Here is a 25,380-nt window from a genome sequence, read left to right on the forward strand (position 1 = left end):
CTATACTATACTATACTATACTATACTATACTATACTATACTATACTATACTATACTATACTATACTATACTATGCACTAAGTATTAGTGCATTAGCTAATATTATATCGAATATAACTTATATATATATATATATATAGGTTATAAGTCGATGAATCAAATTACAAGTGTATCAATACCTAAAAGAACTTGTCCCTGTGTTCCGAGCGCTTCATGTTCTTATATATACATATATAGACACACATGCACGCTTCGTAGTACTGCTTAACTGCATATATAGCATGTTAGAGTATATTTTAGTCTATTCATCCTTTGTATTACAAAAGTGTTAGCGGGTTACATTTATATTATTTAGATAGTAAATACAAAAGTGATTTTTAATTTTGACCATTGTTGACTTGAAAAGAGACCAACTTTGGTCGCTAAATATACATAAATTTAAATTAGCGACCAAAGATGGTCGCTAAATTTAAATCAGATTTATTTATATTTTATATAATATTTAAAATAATAATATAATTGTTAAACGTTAGAACTCGGTCCCAGATTAGCGACCAAAGTTGGCCTCTATTTTCGTAAGCGACCAACTTTGGTCGCTAAATTTGAATTATATATTTTTTTATTTTATAATTTTTTTTAAATAAAAATATAATTATTAAAATTGTATAATTGGGTCCCATTTTAGCAACCAAAGTTGGTCGCTATCTGCTACTCCTTTATTTAGCGACCAACTTTGGTCGCTAATTTTAAATTTTATTTATTTATATTTTATAATTTTTTTAAAATAATATTATAATTATATAATTATATAAGTGGATCCCCTGTAGCGACCAACGTTGGTCGCTAATCTCAATATACCTTTGACCAAGCAAGTCTGATCAGTCCGGTCAATATTTTGACAAAATTAGCGACCAAGTAACGACCAACATTGGTCGCTAATGTATATCAAATAATTATTTTATTATTTTCGCCAATTTAGCGACCAACTTTGGTCGCTTTTCTTGACAGACCAACTTTGGTCGCTAAAGTTTGATCGCTTTTTTCCGGAATTCTAGTAGTGTGTATGTTTGTTTTGGAAAAACAATGCAACAATGTAGAGAAGACAAGAGATATTTTTTGTGTGTGTAAAAATGAGGCCAAGCCTCTAAATTTATAGACAATAAAAAAGTAAGATGAAGAGGTGCAATCCAAGAGATATTTTCCATTTTTCCTTCACAACCTTTAGAAAAAAATCCAACAGTTTGGAATGTTAGTTTGATAGAGAATATTTCTAATTACTCCAATCAAGATGTCTAGCATGAAAAGAGTAATATATGTGGCCGAATAAATAGAGGAATTTTTTTGTAAAAATTGCTTAAATTTTGTCGTGTATCTTAATTAGGGAAATAGAGAACCTCTCGAGCTATGACTTCATATATTATTTCACTCACATTCCAATTACTTTTAAAAAGTTTAGAAATCTAACAACTAAATTTGGCTGGTCGGTTTATGCCATTCGATTCGAGTTACCAAAAAGGAAGTGATGTATTATGATGCACTAATACAAAATTGGAGTACGATAAGTACTTAAAAACAAATTATCATGCGGACTTAAGCGAAGAAAAATATAAATGAAAACTTGTAATGGAATATATGCAATAAGAGGACTTCAGCCCAATTGGTGGGGATAAAAATAGAAAAAAAATGACATTGAATAGCCGCCGTAAAAATAATAGCAGAAAAACTTAATAAAATTTATATAATTTTTGTATATATACACATTCCGTATGTTATATATAAATTTTATACATTTTTTCGGCTAGCAAATATAAATAGTTTCTGTCGTGGGTTACAAGTGAAAAGAGAGGACTTTGTTCCAATTATTTGGGCCATTTCAAATATTGCACTATGTAACATACCCGAATGCCGAAAGAAAACCCTTAGAAGTAATTCAGAAAATGCTTTTAAATTAGTAATTCATAAGCTGCAATAGCTAGAAAACTACTTACCTCTTTCATTGTTCAATCTTAGTGCTCCCCTTATATTGCAAAGGTACAAGAACAGCTAGCGGCTTTGGCTTTAATTTTCTGGGGGCGCTAAATAATGTATTATCTACCATGGGATTAAAATTAATAGGCAGCAGCTCCCTAAAGCTCTCAAAAAACTTGTAGTACCTACTAGGTAAGGCGGAACCAAAATTTAAAACTTATGGATTCGAGGTTCTAGTCCATTTAAGTTTTATATTAATAATTTGTACATATAGAGCTGCACTTGCCAGATCTTTCTTGAAGAATTCAAATACATTTGCGGAGGATAAAATATCATCTTGTAAATAAACTTTACTCAAGCCGAATGAGACAAATCTTAAGTATTTGTTACAATTTCAGAAGTACAATATTTGAAATACAAATATATAGAAATATTAATAGCGATAATAGTCATGAGATACAAAATATTTATTCACAAATCAAAAGAAAAACAAAGGTAGTTGGATAAAAAAAAATCAGCTGATGCGGCGGCACAGGGTAATTCCATCTCCAACGGGAAGCATGCAAATCTCAATTCTTGGATCAGCTGCCAATGCTTTGTTAAGTTCCAATACGAAATCCCTATAGTACCTTACGTATTTCCTCATAGGGGCATCAGGTGGAGCTGCCACAGAACCATTCCATAGGGTGTTGTCGTAGCCAATCACACCACCAACTTTCACTAATTCTATTATCCTCTTGTGGTAGTTGATGTAATTGTCCTTGTCAGCATCCACGAAAATGAAATCATACGTGCCATGATTATTTTTCTGATATATTAAAAAAAACAATTCAAATGAATCATTATGTAGTCTAAAGAAATTTAAACATAAAAGGGTCATTGGATTTTATGTATGCAAAAAAGTGGTGAAGCCAAAAAAATTGATTCCGAAATATTAACTTTTGCCGAACCCGCAAACACTTAAATCTCTCTATAATAGTTTTGTTTGTTCCAATATTTTTTAGTTGTTATAGTGAAGTGCTATTATAGAGGACATACATTATAACATAATATAATAATCGGTTCGAGAAAAACTCCCTAAATCTCCCAAGTGGCGACTCTGAAATAAATAAACAAATCCCGTTTCGATTGTCCTTTGATTGGAAAAACTCTTTCACCCCTCGCGGGGGCGGAAAAAGGACGTACATGTGTTGTCTTCCCTCGACACTGTTGGGGATTATTTTGATGGGATGGAAAATCTATCAGACTAGGACTTTAACTTTTATAGTGAATAACTATCATATAGGGATGTTATTATAGAGAGGTATGATTGGCGCAGAATATAGAAGAGAGATGCGTGAAACTTACATCTTCAACCATTAAATCAAGAACAGGTAAAGCAGGACCTTCTCGAAAATCAATCTTGTGAGCCACGCCAGCCTTTTGGATTACGGGCAACCCGATTTCGTAATTTTCCCTGTTAATATCCATTGCCAATATCTGCAGAATCAAATAAAAAAAAAAAGCAATTATTTCCTTAATTGTCCCTGGTTTTTCTTTTGTTCTCAAATCCGATTTTGCTCATTTAATAGTCCGAATCATATATTTGAAATGGTTTTTGTTGATATGTTTTGGTCATGATCCATAATAGGCAAAAGTGGCGTGCACGACTTATAATAACTTGTTTTGGTACGTGGTCGTTGAGGCGACAATATTAATCTAGTAAATAAAATGTTACATTAACTCGAATTATATAATATCACTAGCTCAAATTTAAGTGACCCCTAATTAAATAATTACTGATGTTTATTAGACATTAAGTAGTTTGATTTAAGTGCAACTTCAATTTGAGTAAAATCCTCCCCTTATTATAAGGATCACAGATCTGAAAATTTTCAAAAGTTGAATGAGGTTGTGCCTAAAGTCAAATATCCACTTGTCCTCATAGACTTTTCTGCTCTTATTTTTCTTCTACGTTTTTGTTTTATTTTATTTATATTGTGGGCAAGTCTTTTCAAGAGGATGCAGTATGTGAATATCTTAATTGATCATTATCCAAATGAATGTATATACCTTTCCATCATGGGGAAGAGCAAGAGCAGTAGCAAGGAGGGAGTAGCCAGTGTAAACACCGATTTCCATGGTGTTTTTAGCATTGATCAATTTCAATAGCATGCTCAAGAATTGTCCTTCATCCGCCGAAGTTGTCATTAGATTCCTGTTTCCAACAAATATGCATACTATTCAGTAACAAAAAAGAAAAGAAAAACTTTTACATGTACTATAATATAGTATATACTATGTTGCTCGGACTATCCGACAATATCGATGGATGAGTGCCTTTTTGAAGAACCCGACATGGATGCGGCAACTGTTTTAGAGATTCCGCACAAACATAAGTTATATATATATATATATAATAAACTTACCATGGATGCTTAGCAGTCAATTCTCTGAGCTCTTTCATGGGTTCTGGCTCTCTTGGGTATACGCTGGTCTCAAGTATGTACTGTAACACGTAGCAACCAATGATCATCAGCCACGAAAAACAGTTACTTTGTCATAGCCAGATTCAAAATATATATTCAAATTTAATGGATCCAATTTTTTATATCCTTACGAGTAAACTCTTTTTATTTTTATAATTACGGGTTCAAAATTAGAATTTTTTGGAATATATATTTTTTGTCAAAAATACTAGTTCAGTTGAAATCATTATTTAAAAGTTCATCCTCATTCGGATTATACAGTGACTATGAAATATCATCTACGTATTATAAATTATTTAAAATTCTGAATCTATCTCTGCATGTACTTAAGAAAATTTTAAAGAAATTGTTATACCTGGTAAAGAGCATCACTTTGTAAAAGGCTCTTGTGGCCAACCTCTTGGTGTTTGGCGACCTGATTTTCCTGTGCTGCACCGTTTTCAGCCATGTTAATTTCTTGAGTTTTTAACTCTTGCAAATTCTGCTCGCTTTTCCTTTAGCTTTTCTCGTTTGTTTTATTTGCTTTCTCTTAATTTCCTTTCCTTTGGTTTCTGATTTTTGAAGGAAGGGAATGGAAATATATATACTATACTCTATAAGGATAATGGATGCTAGGTGTCTGAATTAGACGGGTTGAATTTATTGACTGAACCAAGTAAGGCTTGCATGAACAGAGGCAACCCACCAACTAGACACAAAGTTGGTGAGATTCCTCCGTGGTGTGATTCTAATATAAAATGGACCCCACATGCGGGACCAATGGAAGTTGTTGCAATGGAATCTCAACCACTAATTCCTATAACGGAAAATTTTATTTTGTGTCTCATACAACTGACATTAGTTGTATGAGGTATCTTTTTTGTCTCACAGTTTTTTGAACCCAAATTTATGTGGATCTAGAAGGGTAAGATTGGAGTCCACAAATTTATGAGACAAAAAGGAGTCTCACGTAACTAAAATTTCTCCCCTATCATGTATGATGACGTCATGGAAACGTCATATATCTTAATTTAAAGGGTTGGATTGGTAAATTTTGACGCATGATTGTTTTAGTTATTTTCACGTTACACATAAAATACAGAAGAAAAAAAGGAGAAGATCGGCTAGGAGTGGGACGTGAAATAGGTAGACAAAATACAAAAGAAAAGGTAAAGGTAGCTGCTGGTTGGTAAAGATAGCTGTAATACACTTTTCATAGTTTTTTTGGTAAATAAGTTTTGAGAATATATTTGGATTTCTTAAAAGCAACTATCTAAATGATTAATTTTTTTCAAAATACGTTTGCAAATACCACCCAAAATTCTCATAACATCAACCGAAAACCAAATAAAAATATTACTAAATAAGTGGATAATTTAAATGAAGAAGAAAAAAAGGGGACAAATATAGGTTAGTTCAAAGTAGGCGAAAGAGAAATTTGCTTGTGAAGATTTGGTCAGTGGTTGGTGGAAAAAAAACTTTTATTTTCAATAAAATTTTGATAGAATAACAAACAATTATGCTAAAAGTTGGTAAAATGGTGACCCCATTGACCACCGTCCTCTTCGACTTTTCCATTCTCTCTTCTTTCTTTTAGTTCTTTCTTTTTCCCTCTATATGGTGAAGCCAACTTTGACTTTCTTTTTGTGTACCCTTTAACCGTTATTTTCTTCAGAATAGTTTCAGTGAGTAGGAATTTAAAGCAATCCCTCTGTTCATATACTTTGTTCCAGGAATCCCTCTGTTCATATATTTAAATTTTGAAATTACATTAAATATTCCAAAGATATTACACTCTATACCTCCAGATTTTCTCATATATTCTGAAACATATCAGAATATTCTAATTTGGAATGCAATCCAAATCGAAATATACCACAATATTTAAACTAGAAATAACACAATATTTTAATCTGGAGTATAGTATCCAAACCAAATATTTCATATTATTTTAATAAAAAATATAATATTTAAACTAAACATATTGTAATATTCTAATTTGGAATATAGTATTCAAACCAAATATATTATAATATTCTAATTTGGAATATAATATTCAAACTAAATATACTATGGTATTTCAAATTGGAATATAGTATCCAAACCAAGTATACCGTAATTTTTTAATTTGAAATAAAATATTCAAACAAAATATTCCACCATTTTCTAATTTGAGATACAATATTAAACCAAACATACGACAATATTGTAATTTGCAATACAATATTCAAACCAAATATAATACACTATTCTAATTTTGAATAAAAATATCTAAATGAAACATACTATAATTTCCTAATTTAGAATACACTTTCTTTATTTTGAAATATAGTAGGTATACAAGGTAAAATAAATTTATAAAGTAGGTATACAAGATAAATAAATATTATAAGTGTATATGGTGTTAACTGGTGTCTCCGGTGGACATACTTCATAAATTTTCCTTTCGTAATTGGCTGTAAGTTATACATCCTTGTATACGGTTAAAATCGAGCATATATGATTTTATTTGCTCGAGGGTCTGCCTCGAGGTTAAGTTCATATTGAAGCGAGCTCGAAGACACGAAGACCGAAGGATCGATATCGGGCAAGACCAACATCGAACAACAGAATAGCGAGATATCAGTGATCGACCATAAATCTCGGCGGGAATCTCGGAACCGACAGAACCGCTAACGGTTATTGATATCAATCATGGATTTTACCTCCGAGATTAAAGTTATACTTTATTTGGGATTCCTCTACTCTATAAAGAGGAATCATGTTCATTTGTACATAGACTTACTGAGAAATAATAATACGCTGCTCTTTTACTTGCTTATAACTTACTATTATTCTTATTGTTCTTAACGCTTGATCTCGAGCATGTTCCAATTGAGGTCGCTAACTTGCAATGATACTGGTTTGGTTATCTTAATCATTTAATTCATTTATTTATCTAGTCATTTATCAATTGGGGTTGAATCAGATCACGTATCTTTATAACCACATTACAAGTTTAATTGTTACTCGTAATTCGAGGTAAACAGTTTGGCGTCCACCGTGGGGCTAAGAATAATAGTGATTGTTCAGTGCTAATTTGGTATAACACACTAGTTTACACTTGTTTCTTGTTAAGAATTTTGTTTTCAGGTTAATCATGTCAAACTCACAAAATGTATCTACACACGGCGACAACGGCCTCGGACTCCATAGAGAAAATGAGAATGTTATCGCCCCAGGAATCGAGGTTTTCTCATATTTTGAAACATATCAAAATCCCTCTGTTCATATACTTTCCCTCTGTCGAGGTACACAGGGCAGAGGAAACGAAGGAGTCAGTCTCCAAGTAATATTTGAAATGTTGCAAGCCCAAAAAAACGCCATTGACCAGTTGCAAAATCAACACGGGGTACCAAATAAGGTCGAACAAGAGGTTACTCATCGTACTGAGCTAGTGCCTGAATGATCGGGTGATAATACTTCGACAACCGATCCTGCTATAATGAGGATGCTCGAGGAGCTTACTAAGAGGATAGAATTGGAAGAAAAGAAAATCGAGGCCAACAACAAGAAAGTGAAAACTTACAACTCTCGAGTCGATCAAATACTGGGGGCACCACCAATCTTAAAAGGATGGATTCCAAAAGGTTCATACAAAAATCATTCTCTCTGAGTCGTATGCCCGATATACCTAAATACAATGGGATCTCTGACCCAAATAAGCACGTTACTTCTTACACATGCTCCATAAAGGGAAACGACTTGGAAGATGATGAAATTAAGTTTGTAATGCTGAAAAAGTTCGGGAAGACCCTGTCGAAGGGAGCTATGATTTAGTATCACAACTTGCCACCGAATTCTATCGATTCATTCATCATGTTAGAGGATTCATTCTTAAAAGCACAGGCTGGGTCCATAAAGGTTGCAACGAGAAAATCAGACCTCTTCAAAGTGAAGTTGAGGGATAACGAGATTCTAAGGGAATTCGTGTCTCGATTCCAAATGGAACGCATGGAATTACCACCAGTTATTGATGATTGGGCTGTTCAAGTTTTCACCCAGGGATTAAATAAGCGGAGTTCGATCGCATCACGTCAGTTGACATATAATTTAATCGAGTACCCAACTGTGACTTGGGCAGATGTCCACAACCGATACTAATCAAAGATTAGGGTCGAGGATGACCAATTGGGAGCCCCCTCAGGTTTAGTACAACCAAACCGATCGACAGGTAAAAATCAGAGAGATGGTGATAGAGAATCAAGGTCGAATAAAGATCAGTACTAGCCATATGCTGCAAATCGGAGGAACAATGGTCCGGGACGCAACTCTGCCCGGAACGATCGAAGGAGTGACCAAGGGCAAATTTCTTGGGGACTTATGAGTAAAATCGATTTCGACAAATATGCATATCCCACAGAAGCGCCTCGGATATCGGAGTATAATTTCAGTGTCGATGTATTGGGGATTGTATCGGCTATCGGAAGGATTAAAGACGCCAGGTGGCCCAGACCGATCCTTCTCAAAGGAACCTAAACTTTATGTGTAAATATCATGGCACATATGGCCATATGACCGAAGACTGCAGACAGCTAAGGGAAGAGGTAGCTCGATTGTTCAACGAGGGCCACCTTCGAGATTTCCTTAGTGATCGAGCTAAGAATCACTTCAGAGAAAGAGAAACCAACAGAAAGAACAAGTAGGAAGAGCCTCAGCATGTTATTCATATGATCTTCGGTGAGGTCAACATCCCGTAAAGGCCTATATTCAAATGTACCAAGGTGTCGATACACCAGAGAAAAGCGAACTCGGGATTATGTGCCCAAAGGCATCTTATCGTTCAATGACGAGGAAGCGGAAGGCATTTCTCAGCCGCACAATGACGCCTTGGTAATTTCTATTTTGTTAAATAAAATTCAAATTAAACGTGTTCTAGTGGATCTAGGTAGATCAGCAAACATATTCAGATCGAGGGTCGTAGAGCAGCTCGGCCTGCGAGACCAAATTGTGCCTGCAGCTCGAGTTTTAAACGGCTTCAACATGGCAAGTAAAACAACGAAGGGGGAGATAATCCTACTAGTAAACGTGGTCAGGACCATCCAAGATACAAAATTCCATGTCATCGAAGGCGACATGAGATATAATGCACTACTCGGAAGGCCCTGGATCCAAACATGAGGGCAGTACCGTCGACCCTTCATCAAATGATAAAATTCCTCACAATAGATGGTGTGAAAATAGTTTACGGGGAACAACATGCTACAAAGAAAATGTTTGCAGTCGACGAGGTGACGCCGATATCAACACCTTTGGCCTTAGAAAAATTGAGCACCAAAGATAAGCAGACGGCAAAATAGCAATAACCGTCCCCAGCCTCGACCGAATCGGAGAAACAAGTAATCGAAGAAGAAGAAAAGGATTTCCTTACTCCTCGAACTTTCGTTGTTCCCCAAGAATCAGATGCAACCAAGTTAATGGCCAAGGAGTTGGAACAGGTGATACTAATCGAGTATCTACCCGAACGAAAGGTATACCTAGGAACGGGGTTGACCGCCGAACTTAGGAAAAAATTTATTCAATTTCTTATTGATAACATAGATTGCTTTGTATGGTCCCGTTAGACATGACAGAGATCCCACCGGAGATAACAACTCATCGGCTGAGCTTTGATCCCAAGTTCAGACCAATAAAGCAAAAGAGAAGAACCCAATCCGAGGTAAAACACACCTTCATAAAGGACGAGGTAACCAAACTTCTCAAAATAGGATCCATTCGGGAGGTAAAATATCCCGAATGGTTAGCTAATGTAGTCATAGTCCCCAAAAAGGGAAAAAACTTAGAATGTGTGTAGACTATAAGCACCTGAACAAAACATGTTCAAAAGACTCCTTTCTCTTGCCTAACATCAATCGCATGATCGATGCCACGGTTTGCCATGAGATCCTTACCTTTCTCGACGCCTATTATGGGTACAATCAAATCCGGATGGACCCAGAAAACCAAGAAAAGACTTCTTTAATCACTAAGTATGGAACTTACTGTTACAATGTAATGCCTTTTAGGCTAAAAAACGCAGGAGCTACATACCAACGCCTAGTTAACAAAATGTTCAAATTACAGATAGGTAAAGCGATGGAAGTTTACATTGACGATATGTTAGTTAAGTCCCTGTGCGCAGAGGACCATTTGACTCATTTGCAGGAAATATTCGAAATCTTGGCAAATTCCTAGGATTCATGGTATCAAATCGGGGAATCGAAATCAACCCAATAAGATTAAGGCCATCAAGGATATCACCGTCGTAGATAGTGTGAAAGTCATACAAAGGCTAACCGGACGGATAGCTGCCTTGGGCCGATTCATTTCGAGGTTATCAGATCGAAGCCATAGGTTCTTTTCCTTACTAAAAAAAAATGATTTCGCATGGATCTCGAAATGTCAGCAAGAATTGGAGGAATTGAAGTGATACTTGTCGAGCCCACCTCTGCTCCACACTCTGAAGTTAGATAAGAAGTTGTACTTAGACTTAGCAGTGTCCAAAATAGCAGTAAGTGCTGTACTAGTTCGAGAAGAACAAGGTACACAGTTCCCTATTTATTACGTAAGTCGAACCTTAGGAGATGCTGAAACTAGGTATCCACACTTTAGAGAAATTGTCACTTGCATTAATAAGCACATCTAGAAAAGTAAAGCCATATTTCCAGCGTCACCCAATATGTGTGATAACCACTTATCCACTCCGAAATGTTTTGCACAAGCCCAATTTATCGGACCGATTGGCGAAATAGGCCATCGAACTTGGCGAGTATGATATCGAATATCAATCTAGAACGTCCATCAAGTCTCAAATTTTAGCAGACTTCATGGCCGATTTTATGCCAACCCTCGTACCCGAAGTGGAAAAGGAACTTCTACTAAAATCGGGTACATCATCGGGGGTATGGACCCTCTTCACGGATGGTACCTCGAATGTGAAAGGGTCCAGGCTTGGCTTTGTTTTGAAACCGCCCATGGGCATTATTATTAGACAGTCCATTAAAACTGCCAAACTGACTAACAACGAGGTCGAGTATGAAGCTATTATTTTAGGTCTCGAGCTAGCTAAAATCTTGGGAGAGAAAGTCGGCGAAGCTAAATGTGACTCCCTACTGGTAGATAACCAGGTGAGCGGAACCTTCAAAGTTTGAGAGGACAGGATGCAAAGGTACTCAGACAAATTGCAGGTAACCTTGCACCATTTTAAATAGTGGGCTCTACAACATATACCTCGAGAACAAAACACCGAGGTCAACGCACTTGCCAATTTGGGGTCATCGATCGAAGAAGATGAGATCAGCTTGGGGATTGTCATCCAACTCTCAAAGTCTTTGATCGGGGAGGGACATGCTTAAATAAATTCTACGAGCTTAACCTAGGACTGGAGAAACAAATACAACGAGTACTTGAAGAATGGGAAACTATCGTCGGATCCCAAAGAATCAAGGGCCTTACAGACTAAAGCTGCTTGATTCACATTAGACGAAGACTGAAAATTATACAGGAGAACGTTCGATGGTCAATTGGCAGTATGTTTGGGACCGGGAGACACTGACTATGTTCTGCAAGAAATCCATGAAGGCACTTGTGGGAACCATTATGGCATCGAGTCACTAGTTTGAAAGGTCTTTAGAGCAAGGTATTACTGGGATAGTATGGAAAAAGACTCTAAAGAGTTCGTTCGAAAATGCGATAAATGTCAAAGGTTCGCACAGATGATCCATCAGCCCGGCGAACAACTCCACTCGGTCTTATCCCTTTGGTCATTCATGAAATAGGGAATGGACATCGTCGGTCCTCTGCCATCTGCCCCAGGTAAAGCTAAGTTCATATTATTTATGACTAACTATTTCTCTAAATGGATTGAATCACAGGCCTTCGAAAAAGTTAGGGAAAAAGAAGTGATCGATTTTATATGGGATCACATCGCATGCCGATTCGGGATACCCGCAGAAATAGTGTGTGATAATGACAAACAGTTCATTAGCAGCAAAGTAACAAAATTCCTCAAATATCACAAAATAAAGATGATACTATCGGCACCGTATCACCCTAGTGGGAATGGACAGACCGAGTCAACAAATAAGACTATCATCCAAAACTTGATGAAAAATCTAAACGAAGTCAAAGGTAAGTAGAGAGAAAAATTGCCCGAGGTCCTATGGGCTTATCGGACAACGTCGAAGACCAGTACTGGAGCAACTCCGTTTTCCTTAGTATACGATTCCGAAGTCTTGATGCTGGACGAAGTCGGAGAGCCCAACGCTAGATTCTGATATGCAACAGAGGAATCAAACCGTGAGGCTATGAATATCGGCCTCGAATTGTTAGATGAAAGACGAGAAACTGCACTCATTCGAATGGCTGCACAAAAGCAACGAATCGAGAGGTACTACAACAGCAGAACAAATCTTCAACACTTCAAAGTCGGGGACTTAATCCTAAGAAAAGTCACCATCAACACTAGAGACCCTAATAAAGGAAAACTCGCCCTAACTGGGAAGGACCCTACCAAATCCTCGACATAGTCGGGAAAGGATCTTACAAACTCAGAACAATGAGCGGTTCGCCACTGTCGAATAACTGGAACATATCAATGAGCGGTTCGCCACTGTCGAATAACTGGAACATATCACTCCTTAAGTGGTACTATTGCTAAGGTATGACTTTCTCTTTTCTTCATTTACATAAATATTCGAAACTAATTCATTGCATGAATTCGACCCAAGATATCGAGACCTCAAGTTTTAAAGTAAGTGTTGCACTCTTTTTCCCTTAAACTGATTTTTATCCCAAATGGGTTTTTCCAGTAAGGTTTTTAACAAGGCAACAATTATGTTCCGCCTAATCCAAGGCTTCTCTACAATCAACCTCGAATACTGGGGGGCATTACCCTCAGATGTTATGTGTTCGAGGAATGTACCTAGTATTAATGGGTCTCAATAGGAAAATTTTGTAATGGGCCAAACGGTCTAATGAACCATGTCCATATAGATTAGCCGAGTCCTGTCAACAAAACATGTACACATGTATAAATTATTCGAAGAAGCATTCTCTTTTCTTGAACATCTCATGTCTCGAAGTAAATTTTCTACTATACAAATCGTGTACTTATGATTCTGACCTATTGTGCAAAACTAACACTTGTGAAAAATGGCTCGAAATCCAAGTACAAGCATACTTCGAGCACTCGGGGATGGTACACTTGAGCTACCTAAGTTCGAAATCATAAGACCTCAAGAAGGCACCCCCTCGATATATAGGCCAAGGCCACCATACTCGAGGACTAACATTTCGAACAAGTTAGAAATGTTATCGGTATAAAAGTCCAAGAGACATAACCGAAGGTTACGGCCATATTAAAGGCTACGGCCATACTAAAGGCTACGACCAAAATAACGCGGCTCGGAGACGTCCGATTTCCGCTATAAACAAAAGGCCTTTAAATACTTTGAAAAATATATTAAACAAGGATACCCTCGGAAAAGCAAATAAAAAATGTCTTCGATAAAATCAGCCCTCGAATAATTAAAAGGCTTCGACAATATCAGCCTTCAGAAAAACCTCAAGGGGTATCAAATTATCTTAACAAAAACACATTAAGACACAAAAAGAGAAATAAGGTTCCAATCATCAGACCATCGAAAAACCCAGTGAGTATAAAAAAAACACATGCTAAGGCATAAGAAAATTTTTACTATGTCTCCAAAAAGGTGAAACTAATAGCCATTTATGGAGGCCGATTAAAGAGCCTAAGGGTTAATCTAAGGAGCCTAAGGGCCGATTTAAAGAGCCTAAGGGCCAATACAATTAGGGTTCAAGACCTCGTTCTCACTCGATTCGAACCCAAGGGTTCCGCTATTCCGAGCTCAGCCAAAAGTCAATTATAGCTCATAGATTCACCCAAAAACCCTAAAGGTTATATTGCTGTAAGCTCGAAAAACTTAACAATCACGATAAAATCCTAAGAGTTTACTTTATCCTAAGTTCAAAATTGATTCGAACTTGGTTATAAAGATAACACGTCTATAAGTTCGATCGAGCCACCCCCAAGATAAGGTCTCGAACAATTTTCAAACTCGGGAACTTACCCTCATATAAACAAAAAATTTAAGAGTTTGCTTTGGCTTCAAACTGAAGTTAGTAAGATTACATTAATAAGAATTTTTCAACATTTTCAATAAAGACAAAAGGCATGTCTAGACTTAGAAACATACGAAGGCATTCGAAGAAATTATATATATATATATATATATATATATATATATATATATATATATATATATCGAAACACATTTACAAAAGGCAGTCAAGGTCTTACAAAAAAAAGAAGAGAAATTAAAATCTAGCTACGATCGGGGATAGCTCCCTCGATATTGACTTCCTCTCGAGGAGCCTCTTCAGGAGCAATGTCTCCTTTAGGCCCCCATCGGACCCGCCTCGGCTGCCCTCTTCATTATCATCCTCATTATCGGAGGATACAAGCCGCCTGACTTCAGCTTCAAGTTCTCTGGCCCGAGTAATTTCCTCGGAAAGGTCAAACCTCGAGCATAAATTTCCTCGAGGGTTTCCCACGGGGATTGGCACTTTGCCAAATTATTGCTCCATCACTCCCGGTCGGAGGCCTCCCTTAGCTGTATTTGAATGGCCTCGACCTCAGCCCGGTACATGGTGATAGACTTGTCCACCATGACCTTGGTCTTCTCGATTTCCGCCTTGGACTTAGAAAGCCCGGTTTCAAGTACTTCGACCCTCTTGGTCTGAGCCAAGATCTTCTCTTTAAGGTTTCAAAGTTGGGCCTCAGCTGGAGATAGTTTGGCAAAAGCTGCCTCCTTTTTATGCAGCAAGGCGGTCCATGTTCCCTTTCCACCGATTGCAATCGGCGGTGACCTGATCGATCTCTGCTTGGAGCAGCTTGATCCTATCTATCTTATGCTGCAACTGAGATAGCGAAGTATTAGCTTCTACAGTCGATTTGATTCCATACTTTGTCAGAACGGCAGTTACTTAACTGTCTAACTTGGCCTCATCTTCACGAGCCTTGGCCAGGTCCGCGTGAAGATCCTTTATGACCTCGTCCTTTTAGCCACAAAGTGTCTTCAGGGTGTTTCTCTCTTCCGAGACCTTTTGGAGTTCGGCGTCACACTGACTACGGTCAGCTCAGAATTTGGCAGAGGCATATACAAAGAATAAAACACAAGTTAGATTTGTAAAGAAAGAGGCGAAGAAAATTAACCAATAAGCGACTGGTAATTACCTTAGAAAAAATATGTTGGGCTTCCGACATAAGGATCAAGTCATCATTTATATCAGAGGCATCATCAAACCCTATGAAGAAATCCTGGAAAGGATCACCTATGCTAAAGCCTCCGCCGATCTCGGGAGTTTTCAGCCCTTGGGCCTCCCTTATTGCTTCTTCAAAAAAGACCGTCATTGAAGGCTGTTGGCCTATTGTCATGCGCTCAGGGCGCTCTATTTGATCTTCTCTGTTTCTGAACCGGCCCCGCCCGGTGTAGAAGGTGTTAATCGAGAAACGATATCGACCTCTGGAGATTCAGGGTTCATGCTTGAATTTTTCTTCAAAGCCTTCTCGACACAAGGCCTAGCTACAGCAGGTGGCAACTCAGAAGGAGTGGTGATTTCAACAGCCTTCCTGGGGCGGGCCACCAGTGCCAAAGTGTCTTCTTCTTCTTCCTCGTCCTGATCTATCAACTTTTGAACCATATCCGTCGAAAGAGCGATCGTCTTTCTTCTTACCCTTCAAAGTTTGGGTATGGACACCTCAGACTGCGAGACATCTTTTCTCTTTTTATCCTTCTCCGGCTTCGGAGCCGGGGACTTGGCTTTTCCTCCTTCACTTGGAGGCCTCAGAATGGCGTCCTTGTTCAAGCCTACATGAAGGAAAATTAGTAATAAATGAAATATGAAGTTTCTTTAGAATATAGAGGGAGAGACCCTTACCATGATTCTTGGCCTCCTAATGGCCCTTTGCCAAATTTCGCCATGCTTGATCGGCACTAGTGGAAGTAGAGGCAAGTTTTCGGATCTAATTCTCAAAATCGAGCACCACTTGAGACATCCAAGAGACAATTGAATGATTAAGGAGAAATGTTAGGCAAAATTAAAATAAACATAAGAACTGAGATATGAAGATTCACTTCCGATCGAGATTCCATTCCTCAAGGAATGACATCTTTTCCTTTGGTATTATATCAGAGGTCCTCACCTGTATGAATCAGCTCATCCAACCTCGATCTTTATCCTCGTCGATGCTCAAGAATAAAGTCTTTGCTGCCCGACATTGAAGCTTAATCAGCCCTCGATAGAGTCGAGGCCAATACAACTATATGAGGTGGTTCAGAGTAAACTCGAATCCCTAGCCTCGTTGGAGAAAAAGCACAACATGATCACTATACGCCGAAGTGAGGGGTGGATCTAACAGAGGGTGGCTTCGTACCTTCTACAGAAGTCGAAAATCATGGGGTCAACGGGACCCAGCGTGAAGGGGTAAGTAAACACTTAAGAACCCCTTAGCATATGTGGTGATGCTCTCTTCGGGTGTAGGAATGCACACCACTACCTCGGAACCCCATTTGTTGTCCCTTTTCATGGCCTCGATGTGGCTCTTCATAATCGAACATATGTACAACGACACATGTTTGCATCGGCCCGGTACCGATGAGGGGTTCTCGACTTTGAAGTCGGATTTCAGAACGCATGGTCCTGGAACATACTCATGGGGTGCTGGCTCCACCGGCGTCTTATCACCGACCGGCCGAGAGGAGGAAAATGAAGCCTTTTCTTTTTGCGGTAGAGTTTTGGAAGTTTTTGCCATTTATAAATGCGAAGAAAGTAGAAGAAAGGTGTAAAATTAATGACTCCGATAAGAACAACGGTGGCATAACTGGCGGCGATGAATGAAAGATAAGAAAGGTTGGAGAGTTGAGAGTTTTTTATCAAAGCAAAGTATAGTTTGAATCAACAAAGGATGTGGAATTTATAGGCTTGTGGCGACGGTTCGGTAGTACTAATGGCCAACCGAACTAACATGTATTGATGGTTTTGAGAACCAAAGCGATTGGACATTTCGGTCATATCCATCGCTTATGTCATGAAGACGACGTTATGAAGACGATGTTATGATCGAGCTGTAAGGTAATCGAGACTCAAATCGTTTCTTGTCATTTCATTCTAAGAAACACGGGGACTGTCTGTATACGGTTAAAATCGAGCATATACGATTTAATTTGCTCGAGGGTCTGCCTCGAGGTTAAGTTCATATTGAAGAGAACTCGAAGACATAAAGATCGAAGGATCGAGATCGAGCAAGACCAACATTAAACAATAGAATAGCGAGATATCAGTGATCGACCACAAATCTCGGCGGGAATCTCAAAACCGACAGAACCGCTAACGGTTATTGATATCAATCTTGGATTTTACTTTTGAGATTAGAGTTATATCTTATTTGGGATTCCTCTACTATATAAAGAGGAACCCTGGTCATTTGTACACAGACTTACTGAGAAATAACAATACACTGCTCTTTTACATGCTTATAACTTACTATTATTCTTATTGTTCTTAACACTTGATCTCGAGCCTGTTCCAATCGAGGTCGATAGCTTGCAACGTCACTGGTTGATTTATCTTAGTCATTTAATTCATTTATTTATCTAGTTATTTATTAATTGATATTGAATCAGATCACGTATCCTTATAACCACATTACAAGTTTAATTGTTACTCGTATTTAGAGGTGAATAATCCTAAGCCTCGTTAAATATGAATTTTAATTTGTAATATCAAAAATAAGATTGCTAACTTGCTGCAACATATAAAAATGATGTAATGTATAAAAATTCCTTGCGCTAGGGTCCATAAAACTTAAACTCTAACTAATTTACCAGATCAGCTTATGATGTTTAGTTTTGTTTGTAGTTCACCAAGTACTAAATTGTTGAAAGAACGGAAAATGTCCAAAAATATCCCTAAACTATGGTATATAGCTCACTTATGTCCTCCGTTAATAAACTGGGCCAAAAAATCCTCCCCGTTAGCAAAATGAGACACTAATGCCTTCAACCTAACGACTCATTCCTATCAGCACTTTGTATCCTACATGGCATCCACATAAGCCATGACAAGGCAGCCACGTAAGCCGGCCATTTCATAAACCCGTTCCAGTTCCAAATAAGCGGATTCCAAATATCAACGCGAAGGAAGAAGACCCCCATTTCCAAACAAAAACCTAAGTTCCCCCATGTCTATTCTTCCATGGCGATTTGAGAGGTGAGGGGATGACAAAATCGAGCAAGGTTTAACAACACAAATTGAAGATCAAATTTTCACATTTCTGCTCAATGTCTGATTTATCTATGAATGCGCATGAAATTCAATATGCAAGAAGGTGTCATTGCGGATTGATTGCGCTATATTTTACAGCTTGGTCATATGCCAATGCTGGGAGAAGGTTCTACAAATGTCCAAGATCCAAGGTTAGTTTTGAATTTATTTTATTTTTGGTCGATTTATGGGATTCATCTTCTTTTGTCGAATTAGGTCGTTCTTGATTTTTATTGTTTATGTACAAAATCAGAACTGTTGTAAATTTTAATAATGGTGTAGGTTAGTTCTTGCGGGGATGTTGAATGGATTGACGAAGAGCTCCCTCGTCGAGCGGTGATGGTGATCAAAGATTTAAAAACTAAACTTGATGTTGCTAAGGTTGAGAGGAACAATTTGAGGAATAAAGTTTACCTTATGGATCAAGCTACGATGGTTAAAGGGGATCTAAGAACTTGTTTGATGAAATGGAAGATGTTATGACGGTTGAAAGGCCTACTTTGAAGATAAAGCTTGACGAAATGGAGCAATTTCAACTTGTGGAAGCTGAAAAAGCTAGTAAGTTAGAGGTCAAAGTGAAGAAGATGAGAAATATCATTTTGGTTTCATGGGCTTTATTATTTGCTTTGGTTGTCGTAGGGATGATGCAGTGAATGTATGTTGTTTTAATGTATTGTTGTAGTATTTTGGTTTAGTTATAGGGATGATGAAATTAAACTATGTATGTTTAGTAGTTTGTAATATGATGAAGTTAATCTATGTGTGATGAAGTTATTCTAGTTATGTTGTTGTTAAAAGGACGGTGAGTAGTTCACTGTAGTTCACTCCATGTGTGATGAAGTTTACCTCTAACTTAGCATTGTAGTTCACTCTATTTTCCATTTTTCTCTATTGATTTTGACTTATTAGTAGCATCATCAGAAACTTTTTAAGGCACACTACTAAAGCAGCTCAAGAGCCCTGGAAATAAAGACATCTTAATTATGAATATTTTGGTGTGGTCTTTAATTTTGGTGCAATTATTGTTGATTTTGGTATGTTCTCTTGGTCTTCTTCTTAAAAAGATGCGGCTATATATTCCACATATGTTGCTAGTCGAGTAAGTTATATGAAAATGACCTAAATGATTGCTAGAACAGGAAAGAAGGGATAAGGTTGGTGATACTTCTTCAATACTTGCACCATTAACTTCATCTCACTCTTAGCTGCAAAGGTCATGACTACGCTTGATATTTGTTAATATCTCATCCTTTCTCTATAGAGGAAAAAGAAATTGATGTAACTGGGATTGAATAAGGAAACTGAGGAATTTTATTTCCTTTTATCTTATCAGAATACATTGATATTACTATTTCAGTGAAGTACTTGAATAAAAATTGAGGAATATTTTACATGAACTAAACCATTGCTTTATAATTATCCCCATCATCAACCATATGCAGTAGACTACCAGGGAACACTAAACAAAGGTTTAAATGATGTAGCCAAATACACATCAACCATATGCAGTAGCCAAATATGACTAAGTCTCGACCAACACTATTGTGCAAACTAACACTGTCCAACAAACTAAGTCTCGACCATATGCAGTAGAAATAGCACTGTTGTGCAAACTAATATGCAGTAGAAATAGCACTGCTGTGCAAACTAACACTGTCTAGTAAACTAAGTCTCGACCATATGCAGTACACATCAATCTACTTCCCAGCAAACTACCAGCACTGCTATCAACAAAACAAACACTATCAAAATAGCTGCAACAAAATAGCACTGCTATGAAAACTAAACCAAAACAACATTGTCCAGCAAAATATCAAAACAAACAGCACTAATGTAATATTAATTTACTGCTGCTAACAGAAATAACACTGCATCAAAATTTTAGTTTACTGCTGCTACAAAACAACACTGTCCAGCCATCAAAACATATTTAAGAAACAACTGCTAAATAAAAGGGTTTGTGGTCCAGTTCACCACAAATGTTGCATGTCATTCTAGTTCCCCTTCTTGATGTAGCCCATTCTCCTTGTCTCTTGTTAACCTCATCCTTCTCCCTATTTCTTTTGACTTTTGGCCTTCCAACAGTTTTGGCACATGGAGGAGGGTCCATAGCATGTTCTGGTAATACTTTCCAGAACTTTTCACCTCTAACAGGTATCAACTTGGCCCTATATGTCATCAGGTAAGCTTCCTTGCTGTGCCACCAACTAATTTCAGTCATTGGATCCTCTTTCTCGTATTTTAGTGCCCTGATGGTATGAGGGCAGGGGATGCCAGTCAACTGCCAGGATCTACAATTGTATTTTTTCTCCACTAGGTTCACTGTATGTCATAGTTCAACCTTTTGTAGACAATTACTATGTTCAAGATTCTATAGCTCAGTGGAAATGAAGGTCGATGGAAAATTTCTAAATTTTATTTAACTCCATCTAGCTTAGTGGAAATGAACGTCGATGGAAAATTTCTAAATTTCTAAGTCAATTACTAATCCAGATTTACTTGTTGCATGGACAAAAACTAAAAAATTAAAGATCATTACCATGTTTTCTCGATAAATACTGCAAAGGCTCCGGCGTAAGCAATTTAGCTTTACTATATGTGAAAACATTAACATAGGATCATGAAAATGAAACCTTAAGCATTCTAAGTTCATCTTTAAATCAAGAACTTAGACAATCACGTTGTGGCCATATAAATCACTGTATTTACTACCAATAATAACGAAATAGAAAAATTTGCACAGAAAGCATTCCTTCAAATAGAAGAGAAAAAAAAAGTTGAAGAAAGAAATTAGGAGTACCGGAAACGGCGATAATCAACGGCGACTAACTTTCCGACAGAATAGATCTCGATTTGATAGTGCTGAGTGATGATAGAACAGAGCTAGGTTTGTACTTTGTAAGCAGAAAGTAAAGACTGAAGACTGAAGAGAAAGCAGTGCTGAAGAAGAGAGGAAATAATAGGGTTAGCTGGTCAGGGACTTAGTGAAGGAAAGGGTAGTATTATAGAACAAGGGTATATTTGTCTTTTTAGTATATCTTATCGGTTTATCGATATACTGATAACAGAATAAGATAAAATCGAAATCAAAATCGATAACTCGATAAGAAAAACTTCGAAATCGAAATCGAAATCAATAAATCGATAAACCGATAACAAATAATCGATTCGATTTATCGATAAACCGATTCGAATGCACACCCCTAGTACCACGTTCTCCTGAAACAACCTAGCTAATAAAAAATATTTTTGATAATATAAATGAATAAAAAAAAATTATGACGCCTGAATTACTGAAGATTGGTTAGAAGTAGATCCATACCTTCCATTTCTTCCTTATGCCTTCTATTTCTTCCTTACTCTTCATTTCATGTTTCAATTAAGATTTGACAAGCACTAGGCGTAGTGTGTTTGTCCTCTCTTTTTTTTCCCCTTTCTTGCTCTTTTATTTTTTTAATTTTTATTTTATTTTTACGTCTCTCCATTTTTTATATAACTTTTTATCAAGTGAGGAAATGTCCATTCCTTGATATAGCCAATTGCTAATCAAATGGTTTGACTTTGAACTTTGTTTTATTTTTCTACCCACTTAATAAATTTTTGGGACATAACAAAAGAGGTTCTCTCTTTTTTGGAGTATTAGTTTTTCATTTTAAAATGAAACAAAAGAGAATTGACATAACAATCTATGTTATAGCACTGCATCTCTTTTAATGATGTTGGTGGGACACAAAAGGAAAATTTTATTTCACTTGTCATTATATTAGTAATAATAAAAAAATAATCAGAGTATGGTTGAAAAATATCTAGATAAAAATAATATCACATCAAATTTAAAAGGATCATTATGAATCATTTATATCCTTCTCATTCTATTGGGGGAATACTTATTTTTAACCTAACATTCGCACTTATTACTATGTTATGGTACAAACTTTAACCAAATTACAAAAATTCCAGGTAAATACGAGACTAAATATTCACATCGAATAATATCATTAGTTTAATGAGGCCAATGCACTATCAAGAGATAAGAATGCAATCAAATCACGTTAACAAAGTAATAAAATGAACGAAATCCTGCATCAATCAACAAGAAAGTGGACATTCAGGCCCACCGAGAAAGAGACTTTGAATACTAAAAAAATAATGGCTGGTGAGGTTGGTGAAGTGTTGAACGTTGATTCAATTAAAGGTTTTATTAAGCAAAATAATATTACTAATAATATTTAGGGAACCTTAGGTTATGATCTTTTCCCCCTTTGAACATCAAAAAGTGAAGTTAAGTCTCCCACCAAAAGACAATGAAAGCGGGCACGTATGCTCATGCCTATGTACGAATAAATTATATGCATGTTTCCCCTAAAATTCGAGTAACAATTAAATTTATATTGTAATTTTAAGGATATATGATTCAATCCAATGTCAATTGATAAACAAGAAATTAAATAGATAAATTAGAGAATAAAATAGATCAAACCAGTATGCTAGCCAAATTTCGACCCGACCTGTGATAGCCTCGGGGTGTGATAATAAGAATAACAAATGATAAAGCAACTTTTATGAATAGTAAGCGAAATAGCAAGTAATGAGTGTATATATTCTTCTCAGTGAATAATGATGATTACAAATGAATGAGATCCCCCTTTATATAATAGGGGAGTCCTAAATAAGGTACACTTCTAAGTATAGTAGGAAATCATATTTGACAACTGATTAACTGTCGAAGACCAATCCATTCCGAAATTCACGCTGTGATCTCTGGTCTGTTGCGGGTATCTCTCTCTTTCTGTTACTGAATTATAATGGCATCATCTCGAAGTATGCCTTCTTCTAACCTCGGTAAGTGATATCGACCTCGATCTTGGAAAGGAACTTCGACCCCGAGCTCGACGTCCTGATCTTCCGACGTGGTATCACTTTTTCCATCGAATGACGAAATTGGGTGGCCTCGATTTCCATCGTACACAGATAGTACCCTCGTTGCTTAGAATAAAATGATAAAAAATGACTTGATCCTCGATTTTCTGGATACCCCGAGAACGACGTCATCCTTATGATGTAAGCGAACGAGGTAACCGAAACGTCCTGTTGGTACAGTTCCCAAACCATTAATGCTTGCCAGTGATAGTTGTCCACTAGCACCACCGAACTGTCGCCGTGAGCCTATAAACACCGGCTTCCTGGTTGAATCAAAACTTGATATTGTATACTTCAATACCACACAAGAGGGGGGTGATTTGTGCAGTGACCAATTTTTCGCTTAAATTGATTATGGAAGGACCTGGTTCTTCTAAGTGTTCCTTAACCTACTATTGCAGAAATAGTAAATGCAGAAAGTAAAGAACACAAGTATTTTACATGAAAAACACCTGGCTCAAAAGGTAAAAAAATCACGACCTACTTTCCAGTAAGATTTTTCCAAACTCTCCATTAAATCACTGAGCCAAAAACTGCATTTACAAAAACTCTTTTGTAAACCTAAGACTAACTCTAATCCCGTTGTAGCACACAACCTCTAACTGTTGCGACAACTTCAAGTTAACTCTAACTTGAAACTCTGAGTACCTATTACAATTGCCTCTAGATAAAGCTGAAAAGTACAATATGAAAACACCTACGATAATTGAACTAGAACAAAAGACAGACACTTGATGCTGATTTTTTTATCTGATCCATGTAGCCTCAGGTTTGCACACTTGAATCACACACGAACTGCTTGCAAAATTGCCTTGCTATTTTGCTCTCAATTCACGTTTAACTTTTGCGTTTGTGCCACACTGGTAATGTGAGAATATCCTGCAATTTATAGAGTTAGTAGATGAACAAATAACTAGAGTTCTAATGCTATTCTTTCTTGGTGGAAGAGTTCTAGTTGATTTCAACTTCTAACTCCTTACCTATCTTGGATAGTATTCTCTTTGATTAAGGAGTCCTTCTCCTTATCAATTATGCAACCTTTTCGATCAGGAGATATACAATATACCAAGTTAAGCTTATCTCCTTCACATGCATCTCACATGCTCGAACATGTTCGTTTCTATGCATACAAGGGATGGACCTGGTTCATGCCTGAGTTCCTTTGTTAGTCTTCAAAACCAACCTTTACTTGGGCCAACAATACTTTACTTCCACCTTCACCAAGCTTTCTAAGTCTCTTCCACTCTCCATCTCTTCTCTTTCACCACCCGTTGAGTCAATTCCGTTAGTACCAAAACACCAATTTTCATCTCTTTCTGCTTCCTTCTATCTAAATCAATGGCGAAAACCTCCAAGTCCGTTCCACAAAAGGAAAAAGCTTCTTCTTCTTTTTTCCGGTCGGCCAGTGGTAAAACGCCGGTGGAACCGCTCCCTCACGAGTATGTTCTCGGCCCTTGCATCCTTAACTCCGACTTCAAAGTTGATAACTCCATCGATCCCTAGACGATGTGAGCACTTGTCGAGATATATTTGCTCGATAACAGCGAAATATCTTGAGGCTGTGAAGAGAGATTGTGGCTGGAGGGCGAGGTCGTGGTACAGATCCCCGATCATGAAGAGAGCATTACCACTCACGTGGAAGGGTTCCTAAGTATCTATACTTACCCTTCACGATGGGTCC

General features: G+C 37.2%; 1 protein-coding gene and 1 long non-coding RNA gene across 2 annotated transcripts; both read right to left on the bottom strand.

Moving 5' to 3' along the window:
* Window positions 1-2,332: 2,332 nt before the first annotated feature.
* Window positions 2,333-5,049, bottom strand: LOC104212732 (caffeoyl-CoA O-methyltransferase 6). Its single transcript, XM_009762081.2, has 5 exons — window positions 4,792-5,049; window positions 4,377-4,456; window positions 4,021-4,165; window positions 3,316-3,447; window positions 2,333-2,776 (listed from the first exon to the last, which is right to left on the bottom strand). The coding sequence occupies exons 1-5, from the start codon at window positions 4,882-4,884 to the stop codon at window positions 2,483-2,485; spliced, it is 744 nt and encodes a 247-aa protein (XP_009760383.1). The 5' UTR covers window positions 4,885-5,049; the 3' UTR covers window positions 2,333-2,482.
* A 15,508-nt stretch (window positions 5,050-20,557) lies between these two features.
* On the bottom strand, window positions 20,558-22,201 carry LOC104212731 (uncharacterized). The gene is made up of 2 exons (XR_707417.2): window positions 22,102-22,201; window positions 20,558-21,719 (listed from the first exon to the last, which is right to left on the bottom strand). It is a non-coding gene; the product is annotated as an uncharacterized lncRNA (long non-coding RNA).
* Window positions 22,202-25,380: the final 3,179 nt, after the last annotated feature.

This window comes from Nicotiana sylvestris, chromosome 1 (assembly GCF_000393655.2).
Source record: "Nicotiana sylvestris chromosome 1, ASM39365v2, whole genome shotgun sequence".
In the NCBI taxonomy this organism is placed as follows: domain Eukaryota; kingdom Viridiplantae; phylum Streptophyta; class Magnoliopsida; order Solanales; family Solanaceae; genus Nicotiana; species Nicotiana sylvestris.

What these genes read in the sequence shown, in the direction of transcription:
- LOC104212732 (XM_009762081.2), bottom strand. Translation starts at nt 4,884, where the DNA reads ATGGCTGAAAACGGTGCAGCACAGGAAAATCAGGTCGCCAAACACCAA. An exon ending in AAAGTGATGCTCTTTACCAG is followed by an intron (nt 4,457 to 4,791) that starts GTATAACAATTT and finishes TACGTGTTACAG; the next exon opens with TACATACTTGAGACCAGCGT. An exon ending in TTGACTGCTAAGCATCCATG is followed by an intron (nt 4,166 to 4,376) that starts GTAAGTTTATTA and finishes TGTTGGAAACAG; the next exon opens with GAATCTAATGACAACTTCGG.